At 38.0% G+C, this 19,932-nt stretch overlaps 1 protein-coding gene across 1 annotated transcript; it reads right to left on the bottom strand.

Moving 5' to 3' along the window:
- Positions 1–11,019: 11,019 nt before the first annotated feature.
- Positions 11,020–12,210, bottom strand: B0H65DRAFT_523772 (uncharacterized protein; the record flags this gene model as incomplete). Its single annotated transcript, XM_062828804.1, has 1 exon — positions 11,020–12,210. One exon carries the CDS (start codon positions 12,208–12,210, stop codon positions 11,020–11,022), a length of 1,191 nt encoding a protein of 396 aa, XP_062681233.1.
- Positions 12,211–19,932: the final 7,722 nt, after the last annotated feature.

A 19,932-nucleotide genomic window follows, 5' to 3' on the forward strand; every position in this document is an offset into this window, starting at 1 on the left:
ACTCGGGGTTTGGGTTGCTTGACCTTTCCCCCTTTTCCTTTTTTTTTTTTTTTTTTTTGTTTTTGTTGTAGTCTGGTTATTTCCTTTCGCTTCATACCTAGGTACCAAGCCTTATTTTTTTTTCTTTATCTATTTCAAGCAGGGTAGATTAGGTACAGTAGGTGCGTTCATCTGTTTGATGTTGATGTTTGTTGAGCTGGAGTAATGAATGTCAAGCTGGTTAACTTTTAGGTACCTAGGTATCGCAGCGGGAATATAAGGGGCGCAACAGGCCTTATTGAGCGTTACAGGCCTTGTTGTATATCTGGGGCTTAAATATAAAACAAGCCCTATTGAATCTACAAGCCTTGTTGGGCTGAGGGAGGCCTCTGATTGGTCGGATTTGGGTGCAAAATGGTAAAAGACAAAGACCCCTATAGGACCTTCTGAAAGGTTACTATAAGGGTCTTTGGTTAGGGGTAGTTCTTAGTGGAGGTGGCGGTCGTCTTGGTAGTTGAAAGACTTCGACTTCGAAGTCCGGATGAGGGCATTCACACTTCCGCGCGAAACTTTTCGCGCGAAAAAAAGCTATCGCTAGTTGGAATCGAACTGGCAATCTGTTGAAAGAGAGCGACGGCGAGAACCATTGAGCTACTGGCCCAATTGATTGTTGAAGGTTCTTCCTTTCTTATAGACCTTTTGAGTCCTATAAAAATCCAGTGATAAAACCGAAGGTATCTTTGGAATTGTTATTTCTAGTTCATTTAAACGGTACTTCGTTTGGTTCCGTACGTTAACCGTGGAGTCCGGAATCCGAATCCGAAGCCTGAAATCTTCTTCAACTTCTTTTTTTCATTTTAATTCCATATAGTCGTTATATAATAAAACCGTTTATATTATTATAACCATTATAATTTCCTTATTGCAATGGTAGTACGTATGGTTTCGTACGATTGACGTTAAGGTCGGAAATCGATTGCGAAGGTCGAAGGTTTGGATTTCTTTCGGATTTTCTTCCGGATTTTATTTAAGGGTGATCCCTATAGGTCTACCGGACCTATTCTCCAGACCGGAATTTTACTCCGATTATATATTTTATATTTATATATAAAAATATAAAATATATTATATTATGCTATATTATATAAAAGCCCCGTAAATCCGTTATAAGTCTATTAATATATATATACATATATATATAAATATATATAAGAGTAAAATTTAAACTCTTATTATATTGAAGAGAAAATTAATTATATAAAAACTCTTCGTATTATAATATTATATTATAATTTGTATTATTATTTATTTATAATAATGTTTTCGTTTTTTATATAATAGTATTTTTATATAATGTTATTTATATATATTTTTAAAAATATAAAAATATATATATAAGGCAAAAAAGTAATAAATACCAAAAACTTTTAGTATAGGAAAATCTTATATATTTATATATAAGATAAAAAACCTATTTTTCTTCTAAACCAATTCTAGTTCGCTAGTCTAATAAATATTCATTATCTATTGACTTTATTAAATTATTAGCCAGTTAATCTTTAGTTGAAATATATAATATTTTAGCCTTATCGTTATTTATAGCCTCCCCTATAAAATAATAGCGTATATCTATGCATTTAAAATGCTTATAAAATTCGGGATTATTCGCTAGTTTTAAAGCGGCTGTATTATCCTCGTATATAGGGGGTATTAGGCTTGGGATATTTATTATATTTACTAATAATTTATTAATTAATTCTAAAGTAGAATTTAAATATAATAATTCTTTTATAGCTTCCGTTAAAAGTATATATTCAACCTCACACGTAGATAAAGCTACGGGTTTTTGAAGGCCAGTATTCCAAGAAATTATATTATTTCTAAGGGTAAATAAATACCTAATAGTAGACCTTCTAGAGTCTAAACAATTAACGTAATCGCTATTATAATAACCTTTTAATATAAGATTATTATTATATTATTCTTATAGGTTATTCCTAATATTGGGAATTTATTTAAATAACCAAAAATTTGATCAATTACTTTAAAATAGTCTTCACTAGGATTACTAGCATATTTTACAATATATTAGACTAGGAAGGCTAAATCAGGCCTGGTTTTTAAGGCTAAATATAATAAAGAACCAATATATTGTTAATATTCTTTTATTTGTTCTTTTAAAGCTTGGCCTTTATTTTTAAATAATTTAACCTTAGTTATTGATATAGAAACCGGATTTATATCCGTTTTATTATATCTTTCAAGCCTTTTCTTAGTATATTTTGATTGGTGTAAATGAATAGAATTATTATTTCTATTTATTATTATTTCTATATCCAGAAAAGTATTAACTTCTCTAAGGGCTTGAAGCTTTAGACTTTTAGTGGCTTCTCCTACTACTTTATTGATAGTAGTATAATTAGGGCCTATTATTATTAAATTGTTAACGTGATAAAGTATAATAATATTTAATTTATTATTTATAAATACACTGTTGTCGAAGGGGAAAACTTCGAAACCAAGGGTCTTTAAAACCTTAGTTAAATATTTAGACTAAAGTCTAGGGCTTTGCTTTAAACTATATAAGGCTTTCTTTAATTTTATACTTTATTAGGTGGTAAATTATTATAATAATTAGTAGGGGGAATAACGTATATATTTTTATTAATATAAGCGTGAACAAAAACGTTTTTAACGTCGAATTGTAATAATTCCCAGCCATTAGTAATAGCTATAATAAAGAATATTCTATAAGTTTCTGGCTTATAAACGGTAGAAAAGGTTTCTAGAAAGTCTAAGCCTTCTACTTGATTAAAACCTTGTACTATCCAACGGCTTTTGAATTTATATTCTTCTTCAATATTAGTATTATTACTAGTATTATTATTATTATTCTGGTTATTATTTTTACTAGTATTTTTACTAGTATTATTATTTATGGGTTTTAATTTATATACCCATCTACCCCCTAGAGCTTTTCTATTATAAGGTAGGTCTACTATTTCCCAAGTATCTTGACTTTCTAATTCTTCTACTTCTATATTTATAGAATTTATTTACTTTTTATTATAGGGACTTGCTATAGCCTATTTATAAGTAGAAGGTTCTTCAATATTATTAAGGTTATTAATAATATTAAGGATAGAATTGTCTATATGGTTTATAGACTGGAATTATTTATAATATTCCCTATTCTTCTTCGGTATTACTACGCGTAGACTTTTTGTAATATTTTTATTTGGAAAGTTATTACTAGAATCGATAATTCTTAGTGAACGGCGTAGACCTTGGTTATAATAATAACTATCAATTATTTGATTATTATTATTTTTATTTTATTAATAATATTATTCTTCTTAATAATATTGTTATTTGAATTATTATTTAATTCAATTTCAGAATCTAGTATTACTTTTTTTTTTTTTTATTAATAATTTTTTTAAGTAATTCCTCTGAATTATTTATACTAGGATTATTATTACTAGTATTCAAAGTGGATTTATTTAAAGTATTATAGTATTGACCTTCTAATACTTTAATATGTCGTACCTAAAATGCCCTGTTCTTTTAGAAACTATAGATTTTATAATTATAATTATTTTCCGCAAAGCCTACTAAAATTGCTTTTTCGGCTTGGGGTCCTAGTTTAGAGATATTAGGTCCCTTTAATTTATAATAAACTATAGATCTCTATATTCTAATATTATCTTATTAGGTTTTTCTTTATATTTTAATTCATATGGTATTTTAAACCCTATAGAACTATAGAGGCTTCTATTATATAAATAAGCGGCTGTTATTAAAGCTTCTCTCCAAAGATATTTAGGTAAATTAGTATTTAATAATAAGGCTCTTACTTTTTCTAGTAAAGTTCTATTTATTCTTTTAGGAAAACTATTTTGTTCCTTAGTATAAGGAGCGTTTAATTGGTATATTATTCCTTTATTATTAAAAAGAAGTTTACTTCTTTTATTTATATATTCAGTATCATTATTTGACTAAAATATTTTAATCCTTTTATTATAAATATTTTCTTCCTTATTTATAAAGGTATTAATGGCTTCGTATACTTCTTTCTTATCCTTTAATAAGGTTATTTCTAAATAGTGAGTAGCCTTATCAATAAAGGTAATAAAATATTTATAATTATTATAGGGTTTTATAGTAAATGGACTATATAGGTCAGTGCTAACCTTATCCAAATGATTATTATTATATTTAATAGTATTGATTTTAATATTTTTATTCTTCTTGTTAGGTATTTTTGCTTAGTAGCAAATAGGATATTCTTTATTAATATCCTTATTATAAGTATAAGAAGTAATCGTATTTTTAATAATATTTCTAATATTATCATTACCACAATGATCGAAACGTTAGTGTAGTGTGTTTAAATCAATCGATTTATTATTATTAATATTATTATTTTTATTAAGATTATTTTTAATAGTATTATTTCTAATACTATTTTTAATACGATTTATTTTCTTTTTATTAATATCATATAAACTTATAGTATTTATATCGCCTTTAAATGGTCGATTTGATAGTTTTATAATTTCAACGAGTAAAAAGTATGAACCGTTAATTTGTTCACCAATACTAATAGTATTTGATCCATTTTGAAGATATATATTATCTTTATTTATTATATTATAATAATTCCCTTCTAATGCAGAATTGCTTATAATATTTATACCCAATTCTGGCATATAGTAATAATTCTTTAAAAGCATTTTCTTATGAGAATCTTTAAAATATATATATACATTTCCGATTCCTAATATAGACCCTTTTGTAGCCTTACCCCAAGAAACTTTCTTTTTAACTTCTTTAAAAGTATAAAAGTATTCCTTATTCGAAATTATATAAATTATTGAATTAGAATCTACTATAAAATTATTTTTATAGTTATTTTCATCGTTTTTATTAAGAGAAACTCTATTTGAACCGTATAGAAACTCTATCGTGCCCGTACCCCACTTTTTTTCTCATACATATCCCTAACCCTCGCGTCTCCCCAGATGTCAAATGTATTCTTTCATAAATTTCGCCCAGAAATCTGGGCATTTCAATGTTTTAGGCATTTGCCCAGACTATTATACCCCGCTAAGATGTACACCCCCCAGATGTGTCATTTTATAGGGCATTTTATAGGGCATTTATAGGGGAGTTAGCGGTACGGTCGCACATTCTACTCAATCGCACTCAATTAATTAATTGCACTTAATTTATATTAATTTATATATTAATAATCTATCTAATATTTATTGTATAATCGATTAGTTTGATTGTTAGCGAGTCCCCAGAGCTTTATTTACTGGCTTTATATACTAATAATACGTATACTACGCCGGCTACCCTATATACTAACTAGAATATTGGTTGGCATACCTTCTCCCCTTGTGCCTCCTCCCCTTATGCCTCCTCCTCGTGTACCTCCTCCTCTTGCAGTATTAGCAGTATAGTTTCCTCGTCCCCGTATAGAGCTACCTCCTCCCCTCGTGCCTTCTCCTCTCTAAGTAGTCTATATACTACCTCGAAGGCGGCCTCGTCCTCTTATTTATATACTAGCTAGAATCCGCGCCACGGTCACCCGCAGGCAAGGTCGCTATATCAGCTATCTATATTATGGTTAGTTAGGGAAACGTACTAAAAAGTGATTTATTATTCCGTACCGTTAATTAAATACGAACGCTTCGTTTACTTAGTAATGCGACGTATTAGTATTAAAGTAGATTGACTAAATATAACGAGGTGATGTGTGTGGTAGTGGTTTAGTAGAGGAAGCAATGCGACAAGGCACATGCTAGAATAATCGCTAAATTAGACTGGGTTGGCTAGTACTATCCAGTACTAGTGAATGCAATATAGAAAGTAGCCTATACTACCCTTTGATGTATATAATAGTTTAAAATCTAGGAGCTTAGCAGGCGCGGTACAAGCTAGACTGGTATAGGGTACGGGTAGGACGGCAGGGTTAGAGATATATATGAGAAAGAAAAGTGGGGTACGGGCCCGATAGAGTTTCTATACGGTTCAAATAGAGTTTCTCTTTATTAAACGTAGCCTTATAGTACAATTGTTGGACTTAATATATATATTATATAATAATTATATATTTATAACGGATTTACGGGTCTATACTATACTATACCAGTATAGGAGTATATATATAGGTAATATATACTATAAATATATGCCCTATATTTTCGGTTGAATTTATTCGATTTTATTCGATTAAATATTCGTGGCTGAAATTCTACCTAATAAAACTCTAACCCTCGTAGAGGATGCATGGGTAGCCTGCACGGGTAGCCTAGACCGCACTAGGCGGCCCAGAATAGAATCGTAGCGCACACAGTACGAAAATAACTAGGGTAGATAAACACCTTTATTAATAAAGGAACCCTCTATTCTTTCAACCTCGAAAACCTTTTGACTTCGGAAATAGATTTCTTAATCTATTTTTGACGTACAGGACTGAAGGAACTATTTCTAGATTCCCGGAAGATAAGGAATTCAACTGTATAGTCGGATTGTTTATAAGACAACCAGAAGGCTCAGAAAATCTATAAGAAAGAAGGTTCCCTCGAAGGAAAAGGGATTCTAAATAGTTAGACTTCACTCATCGATATCTCGACCAATCTACCACCATTCCCCACATTCTACATACCATTCTGCTCCACTTTGAACGCTCCAAACAGCCGTATCGACCGTACCTTCGTACCATATCCACTCGTCGATCGATACCTTCCAACAGGTTATGAGCCCGGGTTTACTTCGGTAACCTTTCTGCCCCCGAGCCCAATTACGAAGAATATATATAATGAATACCGGCTTTACTACGGTAACGTTCAAACCCCTAAAAACATTTCTTAAAGAACTAATAACTACTAAATTATTCGAAAAATCTTCGAATATTAAAAACCTTTTGAAAAATATCTTTATTTTTCTTGTACTTATTTATTATGAAAAGAATAAAGGTCTTCTTTAATAGAAGTATATACTTATTTATATATATAAATAAGGATTAAAAATCTAAAAAGATTTTTATAATTATTTTTCTTATTAAAGAAAATAATTATTTTTATATGCTTTTATTTATGAATAAATAAATAAAAGGAATTAAGACATTAGTCTTATATATCCTTATATATAAATAAGGATTATTGTGACGAACGGCAGTCTTGATCTGCCTAAGTGGGATAGCTGAAGGTAAAGACTATCAAGTGCAGTTCGGTGAAGCCAAAAGGTTCACAACAAGTATCGCGTACGAGTTTCTGATGACGATGGTCTATTGACTACTGTCGAACTATCTTGCTAGCTAGGTTCTCCAGGTGCCTTCTTATATCGCTGCCATCGACTGGGACCCGAGTGTCCTTAGACTCTTGATGTTGTCCTGGCTCACGCCGTGAGCCCTCATAGTCCGTGAGCCCTGCCTTCTTCCCTGCTGGACAGTCCTGCGCCCCTGGCCGATCCGGGTTCTGTCGGTGGAAATCCCTCAATTTTTCAGGGCAACTCAGGTTCTTGGGTGGCTCCCAGGTGTTGTTTTCGGGGCCAAACCCTTCCCATTTGATGAGGTATTCCAGCTCCCCGTCTTCCAACTTTGAATCCAGAATTTGTTCCACGTCCCATTCCTCTTCTTCGTCCTCGATACTGGTTCGTGTGTTAACTCGTGCATTTTTAGGTACTGGTTCCAGTAGTGAGATGTGAAACGAGTGTGATCTTAGCTTCATAGTATTAGGAATGTCCAACTGGTATACCACATCCGAGATTTTCTTCTTGATTTTGAAAGGTCCCACCCGCCGGTCATCGAGTTTCTTGCTGGGCCGCTTTGTCCCAAGGTTCCTGGTGGATAAAAGGACTTTATCCCCCTCCTTAAAGCGAGGTCCCTCGAGCCTTTTCTGGTTATAATACCGGCTCATTTTTTGTCGTACGAACTCCAGCTCTGCCTTGAGCTTCCCGTGCAGCATGTGTAACTTCTGGGCCTTGACTGCGGCCCTAGGGACGTTCGAGTCGGGTCCTTCCAAGAGTTCTGTTTCGTACCCGTAGTTCGCGAAGAAAGGTGTGACCTTCGTGGTTTCTGTGGGGGAGGTATTGTATGCCAATTGTGCTGTGGGTAATAGCTCTACCCAGTCGCTTTGTTCAAAGTTGACATAGTTCCTCAGATATTGTTCCACGATCTGATTCATCCTTTCCGTTTGTCCGTCTGTCTGCGGATGATAGGCCGTTGATAGCTTACTCTTGGTACCGAGCTTGGCCATCAATGCCTGCCAGAACTTGGAGGCGAACTTGGTATCCCTGTCCGTGATCCATTCCTTCGGCCATCCATGCACCGAAGTAACATTCCGATAGATCACATCTGCAAGTTGTTCTGCTGACCAAGCTTCCTTATAAGGCAGGAAGTAGCTCCACTTGGTCAGCCTATCCACTATCACTAGGATACTGTCGTATGTAACTCCTGTGGTAGTGTCTGTAGATGGTGGTAACTTAGTGATGAAATCCATCGTTACCGAACTCCACGGCCTTTCCGCGACTTCTAGGGGTTCGAGAAATCCGTATGGCTTGTGTCTTGCAACCCTGGTCCTGCTACAGCGTTCACAGGCCTGCAATGTTCGAGCCACTTCGGCCTTCATCCCTGGAAAGTCGTAGTGTTGCCGTATCCTGGCTATGGTCTTTGTGATACCCATGTGTTCTCCTATCTTAGAAGCATGGATCTCCATAACGAGAGCCTCTCGTTGTTCTGGCCATACGTAGGCCTTATCGTGGTACCATAGCTTGGCGTTCTGAAGGGTGATCCCTTCTTCCTGGCTATCCTCCCATCGTTGCTTGTCTTCGGGGGTAGCGATGGTAGCCTGATGTCCCAGGGCCTGGTACTTAGCCCTATAGATGGCGCAGCATTCTACCCATTCTTGCAGGGGGTGCGTGAGCGATCCATCTGGTTGTTCCTGGAACAAGGGTGCAGAGGCTTCGGCTGCGTCTTTCACATGGTCTGCCCTCCGACTTAACGCGTCGGCTCGGGCGTTCTCCGATCCCTTCTTGTAGTTGATCTTGAAGTTGAACTCTGACAAGAACTCGGCCCATCGTGTCTGGCGGCCGTTAAGTATCTTCGTGGTCGTGAAGTACCGGAGGTTGTTGTGGTCGGTGTAGACCTGTACTTCATGTGTGGTGCCACTGAGGTATGGCTTCCATTCTTGGAATGCTTCGATAATGGCCAGGAGTTCCTTGTCGTGAATGGGATAGTTGCGTCGGGGTCCTTCTAGCTTCTTCGAGAAGAAAGCTATGGAATGCAGTTTCCCTTGATCGTCGCGCTGTCCCAGTTGTCCTCCGATAGCGTAGTCTGAGGCATCGGTTTCAACCTCAAAGGGTTTGCTTGGGTCCGGAAGCTTTAGTATAGGATCTGCGGTAATTGCATCGCAGATGGCCCTGAAAGCTTCTTCTTCTTCTTTTTCCCATGTGAAAATGGCCTCCTTTTTGGTGAGCTCGTACAGTGGCCTGGCGATCTTCCCGTAATCGCGTATGAACATGCGATAGAAGTTGGTGAAACCCAGGAATCCGCGAACATCAGTCGTATTCCCAGGAGTAGGCCAGTTTCGTACGGCTTCCACCTTGCTTGGTTCCATCCTAACCTCGTTCTCCGAGATTAGATACCCAAGGAACACGGTTTCTTTTACATGGAATTCACTTTTCTCCATATTGACTGAAAGCTTGTGCTCGTGTAGTGCGTCCAGCACCTTCTTCACATGTTCCTTGTGTTCCGCGAGAGTCTTGGAATAGATGAGAATATCATCTAGATAGCGAATGGCGAACTTGTCGAGGTAGGGTCGAATCGCATGGTCGATGACGGACTGGAATGTCGCAGGTGCATTAGTCAGCCCGAAGGGCATAACGAGGTACTCGTAATGTCCGTAAGGTGTGCGAAATGCTGTCTTCCATTCGTCTCCTTCCTTGATGCGAATGTGGGCGTAGGCAACGGGTAAGTCAAGGCGCGTGAAGTATCGTGCTCCTCCTAGTTGACTTCGGATACGCGAAATCAGGGGTAGGGGATAACTGTTTCTCACGGTCTCTTGATTCAGTTGCCTATAATCAACACAAAGGCGCAGCTTTCCGTCCTTCTTCGGCACGAAGAGGATGGGGTACCCTGCTGGCGATGTGGATTCCCGAATGTGCCCTCGTTTCAAGTTTTCGTCCAAGTACTTCCTCAACTCTGCGTTCTGTTTTTCGTTGGTGTGGTACACCTTGAAGAACTTGAGCTTGGCTCCTTCTTTGAGCTTGATCTCATGGTCCCACGGTCCTCGTGGCGGTAGTCCTTCAAGATGCTTGCTGATGAAAGCGGGTGCCCCTGATAATCTGCTGGGATCACCGCTTTCGGCTTTTCTGCCTGTTGGTTTTGGTAATAGTCGAACTTGTGCTGAGCGTTGACTGCCGATACCTCTACCAACGTTACTAACCCTTCTTCCGTAACCTTGCCGCTCTTGTCGATGGTGCAGATCATCACTTCCTGCACCGCTTGCGGTGGGGCCGTAGGAACAACGCCATCGCGGCTTGCTTCCTTCCGTGCTCCGGGTTTCCCATCAGTGGTTGGGTGCGTCCTAGGACGCAGGTGGCCACCGTCCTTCCAACTGATGTCGGGGTCGTATGCTACATGCCATGGGTGCCCTAGGATCATGTCCTTGGATGGCCCCATGTCGACGACGTCGAAGCTGATTTCGACCGTCTTTCCTTCTACCGTGATGGGGAGTGGTAGTGTTTCCCTCTTCACGATTTGAGTCTCGAAGGGTCCTTTTACCACAAAGGGAGCCTTCTTCTTTTTCCAGGGAATCCTCAGTTGGTTGACGAACTTGGGTGAGATGATGTTTAACTGAGCTCCTGAGTCTACTAGCGCGAGGGCTTGGTAGTTTCCCCAGTGGGCCACGACCTTGAGTCGCTGGTCCTCCTTCCCTTCTTCTGCAGCTGCGACCTCCGTGATTGCCACGGGATCTTGGATCTTGTTTTTCCGGCGGCTGCTTCGTCGGATGATCCTCTTTATCCAGGGACTTAATTTTCGTCGGGCCTCCCTGAAGGCCCTGAGCCGTTTCCCAATTCTTGGCTGTGGTTGTTGGGAGCGTCCTCCTCTACAGGTTCGTGCTCGTCCAGCAAGCTATGTTCCCGTAGCCAAGCCAAGTGTGCGGCTTTCTCGTCCTCTGTGCTTTCGGCCGATTTGGCCTGGTGGAGGTGACGGGCGACTTCTGTCTCGTAAGCCCTGGCTTTCTGCTTCATGTGTATAGGGCAGTCGGCTGTCGGGCACCATCCCCAATGGGGATCGTTTCCCCATCCCGTGCAGGTATACACGTTGAGCGGTCGGGCTGCGAGTCTCCTGGGGGACAGCCACTCTTCTTGTCTTCCGAAGGGTCGCAAGCTGAAAGCGAACCACTCGTCGATGATGAGAGTGTCTTGGGGTCTGCCCCGACTGTAAGTCCGGGTGACTGGCTTGGGCTGTCCTTGTGCGTCCGTTCTCCGAACGGGCCAGAAGCGATTGTCCCGCTTCTTTCCATAGTGTTCGTGACAACCGTGGGTGATACATTGGAACCACGGCATCCGGAAGTGCAGCAGGTGAAGAGGATGCATTTGCGCAGTGTCCCCTTCTACTGGCTGATAGGCTCCCATCTGACAGGGGAGGTCGTCCCAGGATGTCGTTGGTTCTCCTTCAATGATGAATGCTCGTTTCTTCCAGAAGTCGTCCCATTTCTCGCCTTCCTGACCCTTTTGGTGGTAATCCTCCAAGGGGTCCAGCCAATGGCCCGTGGCGAGATCGTTGGGACGTCCGTATCGGTACGGGTCAATGAGGTCCCGAATGTCGTCTTCTAGAAGTTCAGGCGTCGGCGTGGGTGCTGGGGGCGGGGAGGTACCCATAACATGCGCGATCGTGAGGAGTGTCCGGTCCACGGTGGCGATGGTGCTGATTTCTTCCCAGGTCGGCGCCCGGTGAGTCTGCCCTTGGACAGTGGTCCGTCCTCGGGGCGGGTCCTGCCGACTTGTGCTTCCTTCCCGTGGATCTTCATGGTCGGGCCCGTGGGACGTGTACCATTGTCCTTCAGGGTCAGCGTCCATGGCTCGTTCGACGGCGTCTTCCAAGTCATTTTGGTCGTAGTCGATGCTGGCGATCTCAACTACCCTCACACCCTCGACGGCGGCGGCTTCCGCCTTCTTCCACTTGAGTTGCTTGGGGGCACGGCAGTCACGCTTCATGTGCCCTTTCTTGCCACAGTTGAAGCATTTGATCTGTGACATGTCACGGCGCCCTTTGTCAGTCTGCACGGCGCCGATGTCCATAGGGTCCCCCTTGTCGTCCTGTACGTCGTTCCTGCCCCAGTTGCGCTTCTGTTTGGGGCTGGTTTGGCGCGTAGATTGCTGGTGTCGGAGGGGCGGGTTACGGCGTTCCTGGCTGCGTTGCCACAGACGGTCATCGATGCGGATGGCGCGAGCCACGTATTCGTCGATGCTGTCTGGCCGATCCTCCTTGTACAATTCGTCCTTGACAGAGTTCTTCAGGCCCTGGTAGAACACCTGCATGAGGCTTTCGTTGTTGAACCGGCTTTTGACAGCGTACTGCTTGAAAGAAGTGGCATAAGCCGAGGCGGATGTGGTCTGGCGAAGATGGAGGAGCTTCTCTTGAGCTCTCAACTCCTCGTCGTGCTCACCAAACACGCCGGTTAGAGCGTCGACGAACTTTTGAAGGTTCGTCATGAGCTGCTTGGTGCTTTCCTTGGCTCGATCTCCATGACTGTACCAGTCTTGGAGAACGGGCTCGTACCAAGTGAGTGCTCTATCCTTGAGACGAGTCCCAGTGAAGATGACTTTGTCGGTCTCCGTAGGGAAACTCTCCGGGTAATAGTCAAGATAGGTGCGGACCTGCAGGAGGAAGCCCTGCAGTCTGTCCTGCTCACCTCCGAACTTGTTGGGAGCTTCGATCTTGACGTTCTTCTTGGGGAGTGTAGTCCTCGCAACCGGGGGGTCCGCCGGGTTGTCGTCCTCGGGATTGTCATTGTCGGATCCCACCTTAGCCTTGAGCTGCTCCTCCAGCTGCAGAATTCGGTTTTGCAGTTCCTTGAGGAGATGGTTGGTGGCTTCGACATTCGAAATGTCGTTCCCCGAAGTGTTGATGGATCCGGCGTGAGAAGACATGGTGATACCTTCAGTACTATCCGAGATAGGCCAAAGGGAGTAGTCAACGTGTGACGAACGGCAGTCTTGATCTGCCTAAGTGGGATAGCTGAAGGTAAAGACTATCAAGTGCAGTTCGGTGAAGCCAAAAGGTTCACAACAAGTATCGCGTACGAGTTTCTGATGACGATGGTCTATTGACTACTGTCGAACTATCTCGCTAGCTAGGTTCTCCAGGTGCCTTCTTATATCGCTGCCATTGACTGGGACCCGAGTGTCCTTAGACTCTTGATGTTGTCCTGGCTCACCTTAGAGAGTCTGGCTCACCGTGTGGCCCTGGCTCACGTCGTGAGCCCTCATAGTCCGTGAGCCCTCTGGTCCCCTGTTTTACCGGCCTTCTATGGTTACACCGCCCCGCCTCTGCGTGGCTGTAGTGTCCCGGTGGCTTGGTTAGCCCGTGTCACTTGCTTAAGTTCGTAACAATTATAAATCTAAAAAGATTTTTATAATTATTTTTCTTATTAAAGAAAACAATTATTTTTATATGCTTTTATTTATGAATAAATAAATAAATGGAATTAAGACATTAGTCTTATATATCCTTGTATATAAATAAGAATTAAATATCTAAAAGATTCTTATAATTATTTTTCCTATTAAAAGAAAATAATTATTTTTTATACTTTTATTTATTTATATATAAATAAAGGGATTTAAGACATTAGTCTTATAAATATACCTATTTATATTAGATAAATAAGAGTTAAAAAATTTAAAGTATTTTCGTAATTATTTTTATATACTTTTACTTATAACAAGGTTAAAAAGAAAAAGACGTTTATCTTATAATTCTTATACAAGAATTCGTTATTCTTAAAAAGAATTACTTTTCAAACCTTATAAAAATAAATAAGGTCTTAAAAATCAAAAAGACTTTTGTAATTATTTCTTTTATTAAAGAAAATAATTATTTTTATATTAATTACCATTTATATATAAATAAATGAAAAGAATAAGACATTTATTTTATTAAACTTATTTATATATATGAATATAAATAAGAATTAAAAATCAAAAGTGATTTTTATAATTATTTACCTTGTTATAGGAAATAATTATTTCTAATAAGTTAATATATAATATTACACTTATCGATTCTTTTGGCCAGCATCTGTGTCAACTATGCTGTACCCCTTACAGTCTTTAGAATCGTCTTCAACGATTTCTTTACTTCTAGAATTATTAGAAATTTCTAAATTAGAAAAATCTATAATATCCGAATTTTGTTCAGAATTCAGTAATTCTTCAGGGGCTTTTTCTATCAAAATATTGATATTTTCTTCTCTTTCTTTCTTTGCTGGATTTTCTAGCTTTTTCCAATGCTTTGGTGCCTTTTCAGGGTGTAAAAAGGCGCATTCTGCATACTTATAGCCAGGTTTCTTACAATAAGTGCAAAGAACTATACTCTTGGTAATTTTCCAAGTTTTTTTACGTTTATAGAGCTTAGAATTCTTATTAATCTTATTATTTCTATAAGATTTAAAATTCTTATTATTCTTTTTATTATTAAATAAAAGAATATTTTTATTAAAGGAATTCTGACGCTTAGATTTATTTAATAAATTAGAAGCTAGCGTATCTAAAGTATAGGCCTTAGAATCCTTCCTATGTTCTTAGGTTATAGAAAAAACTAAGCCTTCATAACCTTCCCCTAGGTTAAATAAAATCCAGGAAATTACTACCTGATTAGGTAGTTCAATATTCCTAGCCTTTAATGCATTAATTAAGACTTTAATTTTATTAAAGAAGGCTTCCATTAAATCGAAATTACTAGGAGTAGCCTCAAAGAATTCCTTAATAATAAGGTATTCGGAAGTAAAGCCTTGAGGGCTATATAAATTCTTTAAGGTTTTCTAGGCCTTAAAAGTAGAATCTTCGTATTGAATTTGCAATAGAGGGCCTTCTTCTAAAATTAATTTTAATTTAGAAAAGGCTTCTTTAGCTTGCAAATCTTCTTTTTCAATTATTTTACTCCAGTCTTTTGAAATAGTAAAATAAGCTTCGGCCCTTAAAGACCAAACCGTATAATTTTCAGTACCCTTAAGCTTGGGAAGCTTAAATTGGCTATCTATATTGCAATATTTATTATATATATATTTATATATGTAAAAGCTATATAAACAATTATTATAATAATAATCTTTATAGTTCTGAAAACAATTCTTAAAAATAACGAATTATATAAAAGAATTATATAACGAAGTTCTAGATCCTTTTATTTATTTATTTATAAATAAAAGGATGTAAAAAATAATTATTTTCTTTAATAAGAAAATAATTATAAAAATCTTTTAGATTTTCACTCCTTATTTATATATAAGGATATAGAAGACTAATGTCTTATTCCTTTTATTTATTCAATAATAAATAAAAGTATGTAAAAAATAATTATTTTCTTTAATAAGAAGAATAATTATAAAAATCTCTTAGATTTTTATTCCTTATTTATATATATAAATAAGTTTGAACTTTAAAATGAAGACCCTCATTTTTTCACAATGGAAAAAATCCTTAAATATTTCTTAAAAGAAATAAATAAGTATACGAAAAATAATAGTATTTGTCAAAGGGGTTTTTATTTTCTATATAGTATAGAAATATCTACTAATTATAGATGGTTCTCTCTTTGTTTTAAGAGAACTCTAGGGTATTCTAGTTAATTTCCTAACAATCTTCGTTTTCTAAAAATAGAAGAAATTCCCAAACTAAAATCCTATTTATTCTTAAAGAATAATGTTAATAATTGGGAATAGAAACTCGTTAAATAAAGTTTCTAAAGCCAATTTCGAGGTCTTCCTTCTAATTCTACCTATAAAGGTTTAAAGCCTTATAATAATGAACGATCGAAGCTTCGAGGGCGAAGTTATAAGGGAATTAGTTTAATTAAGGTAGGTTAAGGGGTATATCCGGATCGAATTTGTATTCGGCTTTATATAATTTATTATAGGAAAATTAATAAAAAGCGAATTAGTAGTAGAAAATCTCGATGGGAAACGGCTTTTTAATATTAAAAAGGTAATAAAAGTTTCGAAAGAGGTTGAATTTGAAGTCGTTTTTGAGATCGTTAAGAAATTCCTTATTATCGTCAAATTTATCGAAATAATTAGAAGGAACTATTTCAATTTTATAAACAGGTTTAGGGTCGGGTAGGCAACGGGTCGTTAAACCGGGCTCATAATTTATTGGAAGGTATCGATCGACGAAGGTTAAAATAATATTAAAGTTAGAAAGAGGATGAATAATAAAGTAAATATCGCCTTTACTTTAGAGGTTGATAAAAATAGTAGCTTAGTAAGCGTTAGAAGGTATTAGAGTGTATATACGTATAAAACGTTCAAAGATGAATAGAATAGTATATAGAATGTATAGATAGGTAGTAAATTAGTAGAGATATTGAGAAGTGTCTCTAATTAATTATATTTTCCTTCTTCAAAGGTTACTCCTTTCTTATAGACCTTTTGAGTCCTACAAAAGCCCAGCGACAAAACCAGAGGTATCTTTGGAATCTTCATTTACAGCTCATTCAAACGGTACTTAGTTTGGTTCCGTACGTCAACCGTGGAGTCCGGAATCCGGATCCGAAGCCCAAAGTCTTTCTCGACTTCTTTTCTTTATTTCAACTCCATATAGTCATTATATGACGAAACCGTTTATACCATTGTGACCGTCATGGTTTCCTCATTGCAATGATGGTAGGTATGGCTTCGTACGACTGACGTCGAGGTCGAAAATCGACTGCGAAGGTCGAAGGTCTGGATTTCTTTCGGATTTTCTTCCAGATTTTATTCAAGGGTGATCCCTGTAGTCCACCGGACCTATTCTCCGGACCGGAATTTTACTCCGGTTATATATTCAATATTTATATATAAAAACATAAAATATATTATATTATACTATATTGTATAAAAGACCCGTAAATCCATTATAAGTTTATTAATATATATATATATATATATATTAAGTCTAACAAGTTGTAAAGTAGAAGGTATGTTTATTGTTGGGATTGTTTAGCTGGCAGCCTAGCTCGGAGATTCAAAGATGCACCACAGTACAAGATGGATGAAGAAATATTGACGGAAGTGACGAGAAGAGTAAAGATTACCTCCCGATTTTACCTCAACCTATATCGGCCAGTAGCCGTGACTAATCGCAGTGAATGAAGTGAAGTAAAGTAAAGTAGCGGGAAGGCTTCATTGAATGATGCATCGAGTGAAAGCTACCTCCAGAATAGGGACACTGGGATATTGAGACATGAAGCTTCTATTAAAGGCGTCTATCTCCTTCACTGTCTTCACAGCCTACACTCTAACGATCCCACCCAACAATCCAAAGGACACGACAATGGACGGGTTTCTAGCCAAGTGACGTTATGCTTAGGTACCTACCTAGCTATACTCAAAGCTGTCGCTCCCGTCATTTACCAGCCCGTTAAGCCCGTCGTCTCGTCCGGCGTTTCGTCCGTCGGGGGCCACCAGACTGATTCTCCACGAGAACAGGTACTCCGGATTGATGGACTGATGGCGCTCGCTTGTTGATCCTACGCACGTGGAACCGGAGCAACGGCCGGGACCGACCAGGCGAGCCAAGATTTCCCGTCACCTTCTGTGGACCATCTCTCTTTAGTTCCGTCTTGGTCATCTTCAGCCTTCAGCCATGGTTGATCCGTCATATCTCACATCACATACCACTTACCAGTTACTTACGCGTCACTGCCCCTCGCTGACCTTCAAAAGCCTCCATGTCACTCACTGCCCCTCTGAATTCCTCTAGGTTCCAGAGGAGGCCATCGTCGCCCCCTACCCATCATTCCTTTACGCCGTAAACGGTCTACCCTTGGACTTTGGGCTGACTGTGGCTTTTCAAGTCCGAAAGAATACTTATTGGTTCGGGTACGGTGAAGCGAGAAGTTGTTGAGGCCGCAAAGAATGGGCGGGCGGACGCCTTTCAGCGCGCCAGTGCCTCTACGAGGATAGGTAGCGCCTCCTCGATGTGATATACGTATCCAGCCGAATACAGGATAGGCTAGTGAGCACGTGGGTGGGCTGGTCATCCTCCATCCAAATATACACTCCAGTGACTTGCCTCTACTTCAGTTATTGTGACATGCTAGCCTTTCGTGACTCTTTGTTCATCATCTTGTCCATCAGCTCCTCAGCTTGTCCGCATCAGCTCGTTAACGAGGTAAGGCTTTGCCAATAGTCTTTGCCTCCATTCCCTACTTGACTAACTTGCTACTCTTTGCGGCAAGTTCCTGGGAAAATTTCTTGGACTTTCCCGTCTGTGGTGCGAGGTGGGAAGTGAGAGGCGAGAGCAGCGGAGATACACCTATGTGAACATGGTGGTAACAGGGTCTTGATAGACTACCAGGGGGGTTTTGTTAAGGTGTGATCCGTTGGCTTTTTTTTCGTGCTCACCGGTGTAAAAAGGGACTTTGGGTGAGCAAGCTGCATAGACTATTTCTCACCGGATTTACCGCTTGGCGTATAGACTGGGTGAAAATGCTGGTGAAAATGCTAGTGAAAATCGTAATCCGTTTACTTTGTTGAAATTTTCAAGATCATTTGAATTAATCCACTAATTAATTACCCAAACAGAACGTATGGACTACTATAGTCGATGAGGATATTCAATATATACTTTTATATAATTAATAACGTTTACCGATATTATTTTAGTTATAGATTTAGACCGTCTATTGACTGTGGTAAAAAGGGGAAAATTTTTAATATTACTAAGTCGTATGAAACGGTTAATGAATATCGATATAGCTACTTAATTTTTACTATCTTATTTCTTTATTAGACTGCTTAGTTAACCGCCTAATCGATATAGACTCTTAAGAGTCGATTGTATATACTTTTAATACTTCCTAATCCTAATCCTTTACTTAGTCTAATATTATCAGTACTAATTAAATTACTAATTAAATTAGGCTACCTTCTATTTAATGTAAATTTCCTCCCAAGAAGGGTAAAGTTAGTATATTAGAAGTTCGATAATTACCAGCTCAAAAGAAAATTACCCTCGAAATTCTTATTTAAACCGTTATAAGTAGCGTTACCGAGTAGAATAATTTTAAGGAGACTACGTATTAACAAATTATATATTAATGCGCTACTAAGGGTACTACTTTTACTATTAAATAATTATATAATAAATATAGAACCCTTAAAGTAAAGTAGCGGCTCTAAGAATTTATCCGTTCGTAATCGGGGTTCGGGCGTAATAAAATAATAAGTGCGATTACTACGTTAAATAATATTTAGGATAATATAATCGCAATTAATTTTATTCAATATTACTTTTATAAGGGATTTATTAATAAAGGAATATTATAAAAATATTTTAAAACTATTTAATTTAGGTATAATATCCTTCCTTATCTTAATTTTATAGAATATATTTTCGAAAGTAACTATAGCGCTATAGGTTCGAACGTAATTACTTTATTTAATTTATTAATCGATCCCGCCTTATTCGAAGGGGACAAAGAGGAAATAATAATATAATTTAAAGAGGAAGCGGCCGTATAAATCGAAAACGAAAAGGAGGATAACGACGAAGAGGGCTTGCCTATCCCTACTTACACGCGCAATATATAAAAGAAATCATCGGCTTCTTCTAATATTAATCCGAAAAAGAAGAAGAAACTATTTTATAGCGAAATTGTATTCGAAAGTATATTTATATTCGCTATAATTATTAGGTCGCTTAATAGCGGTTCGAAATAGTTTGCGAAAGTAATAC

Source organism: Neurospora tetraspora, assembly GCF_033439725.1.
Source record: "Neurospora tetraspora strain CBS 560.94 chromosome Unknown B0H65scaffold_4, whole genome shotgun sequence".
Taxonomy (NCBI): domain Eukaryota; kingdom Fungi; phylum Ascomycota; class Sordariomycetes; order Sordariales; family Sordariaceae; genus Neurospora; species Neurospora tetraspora.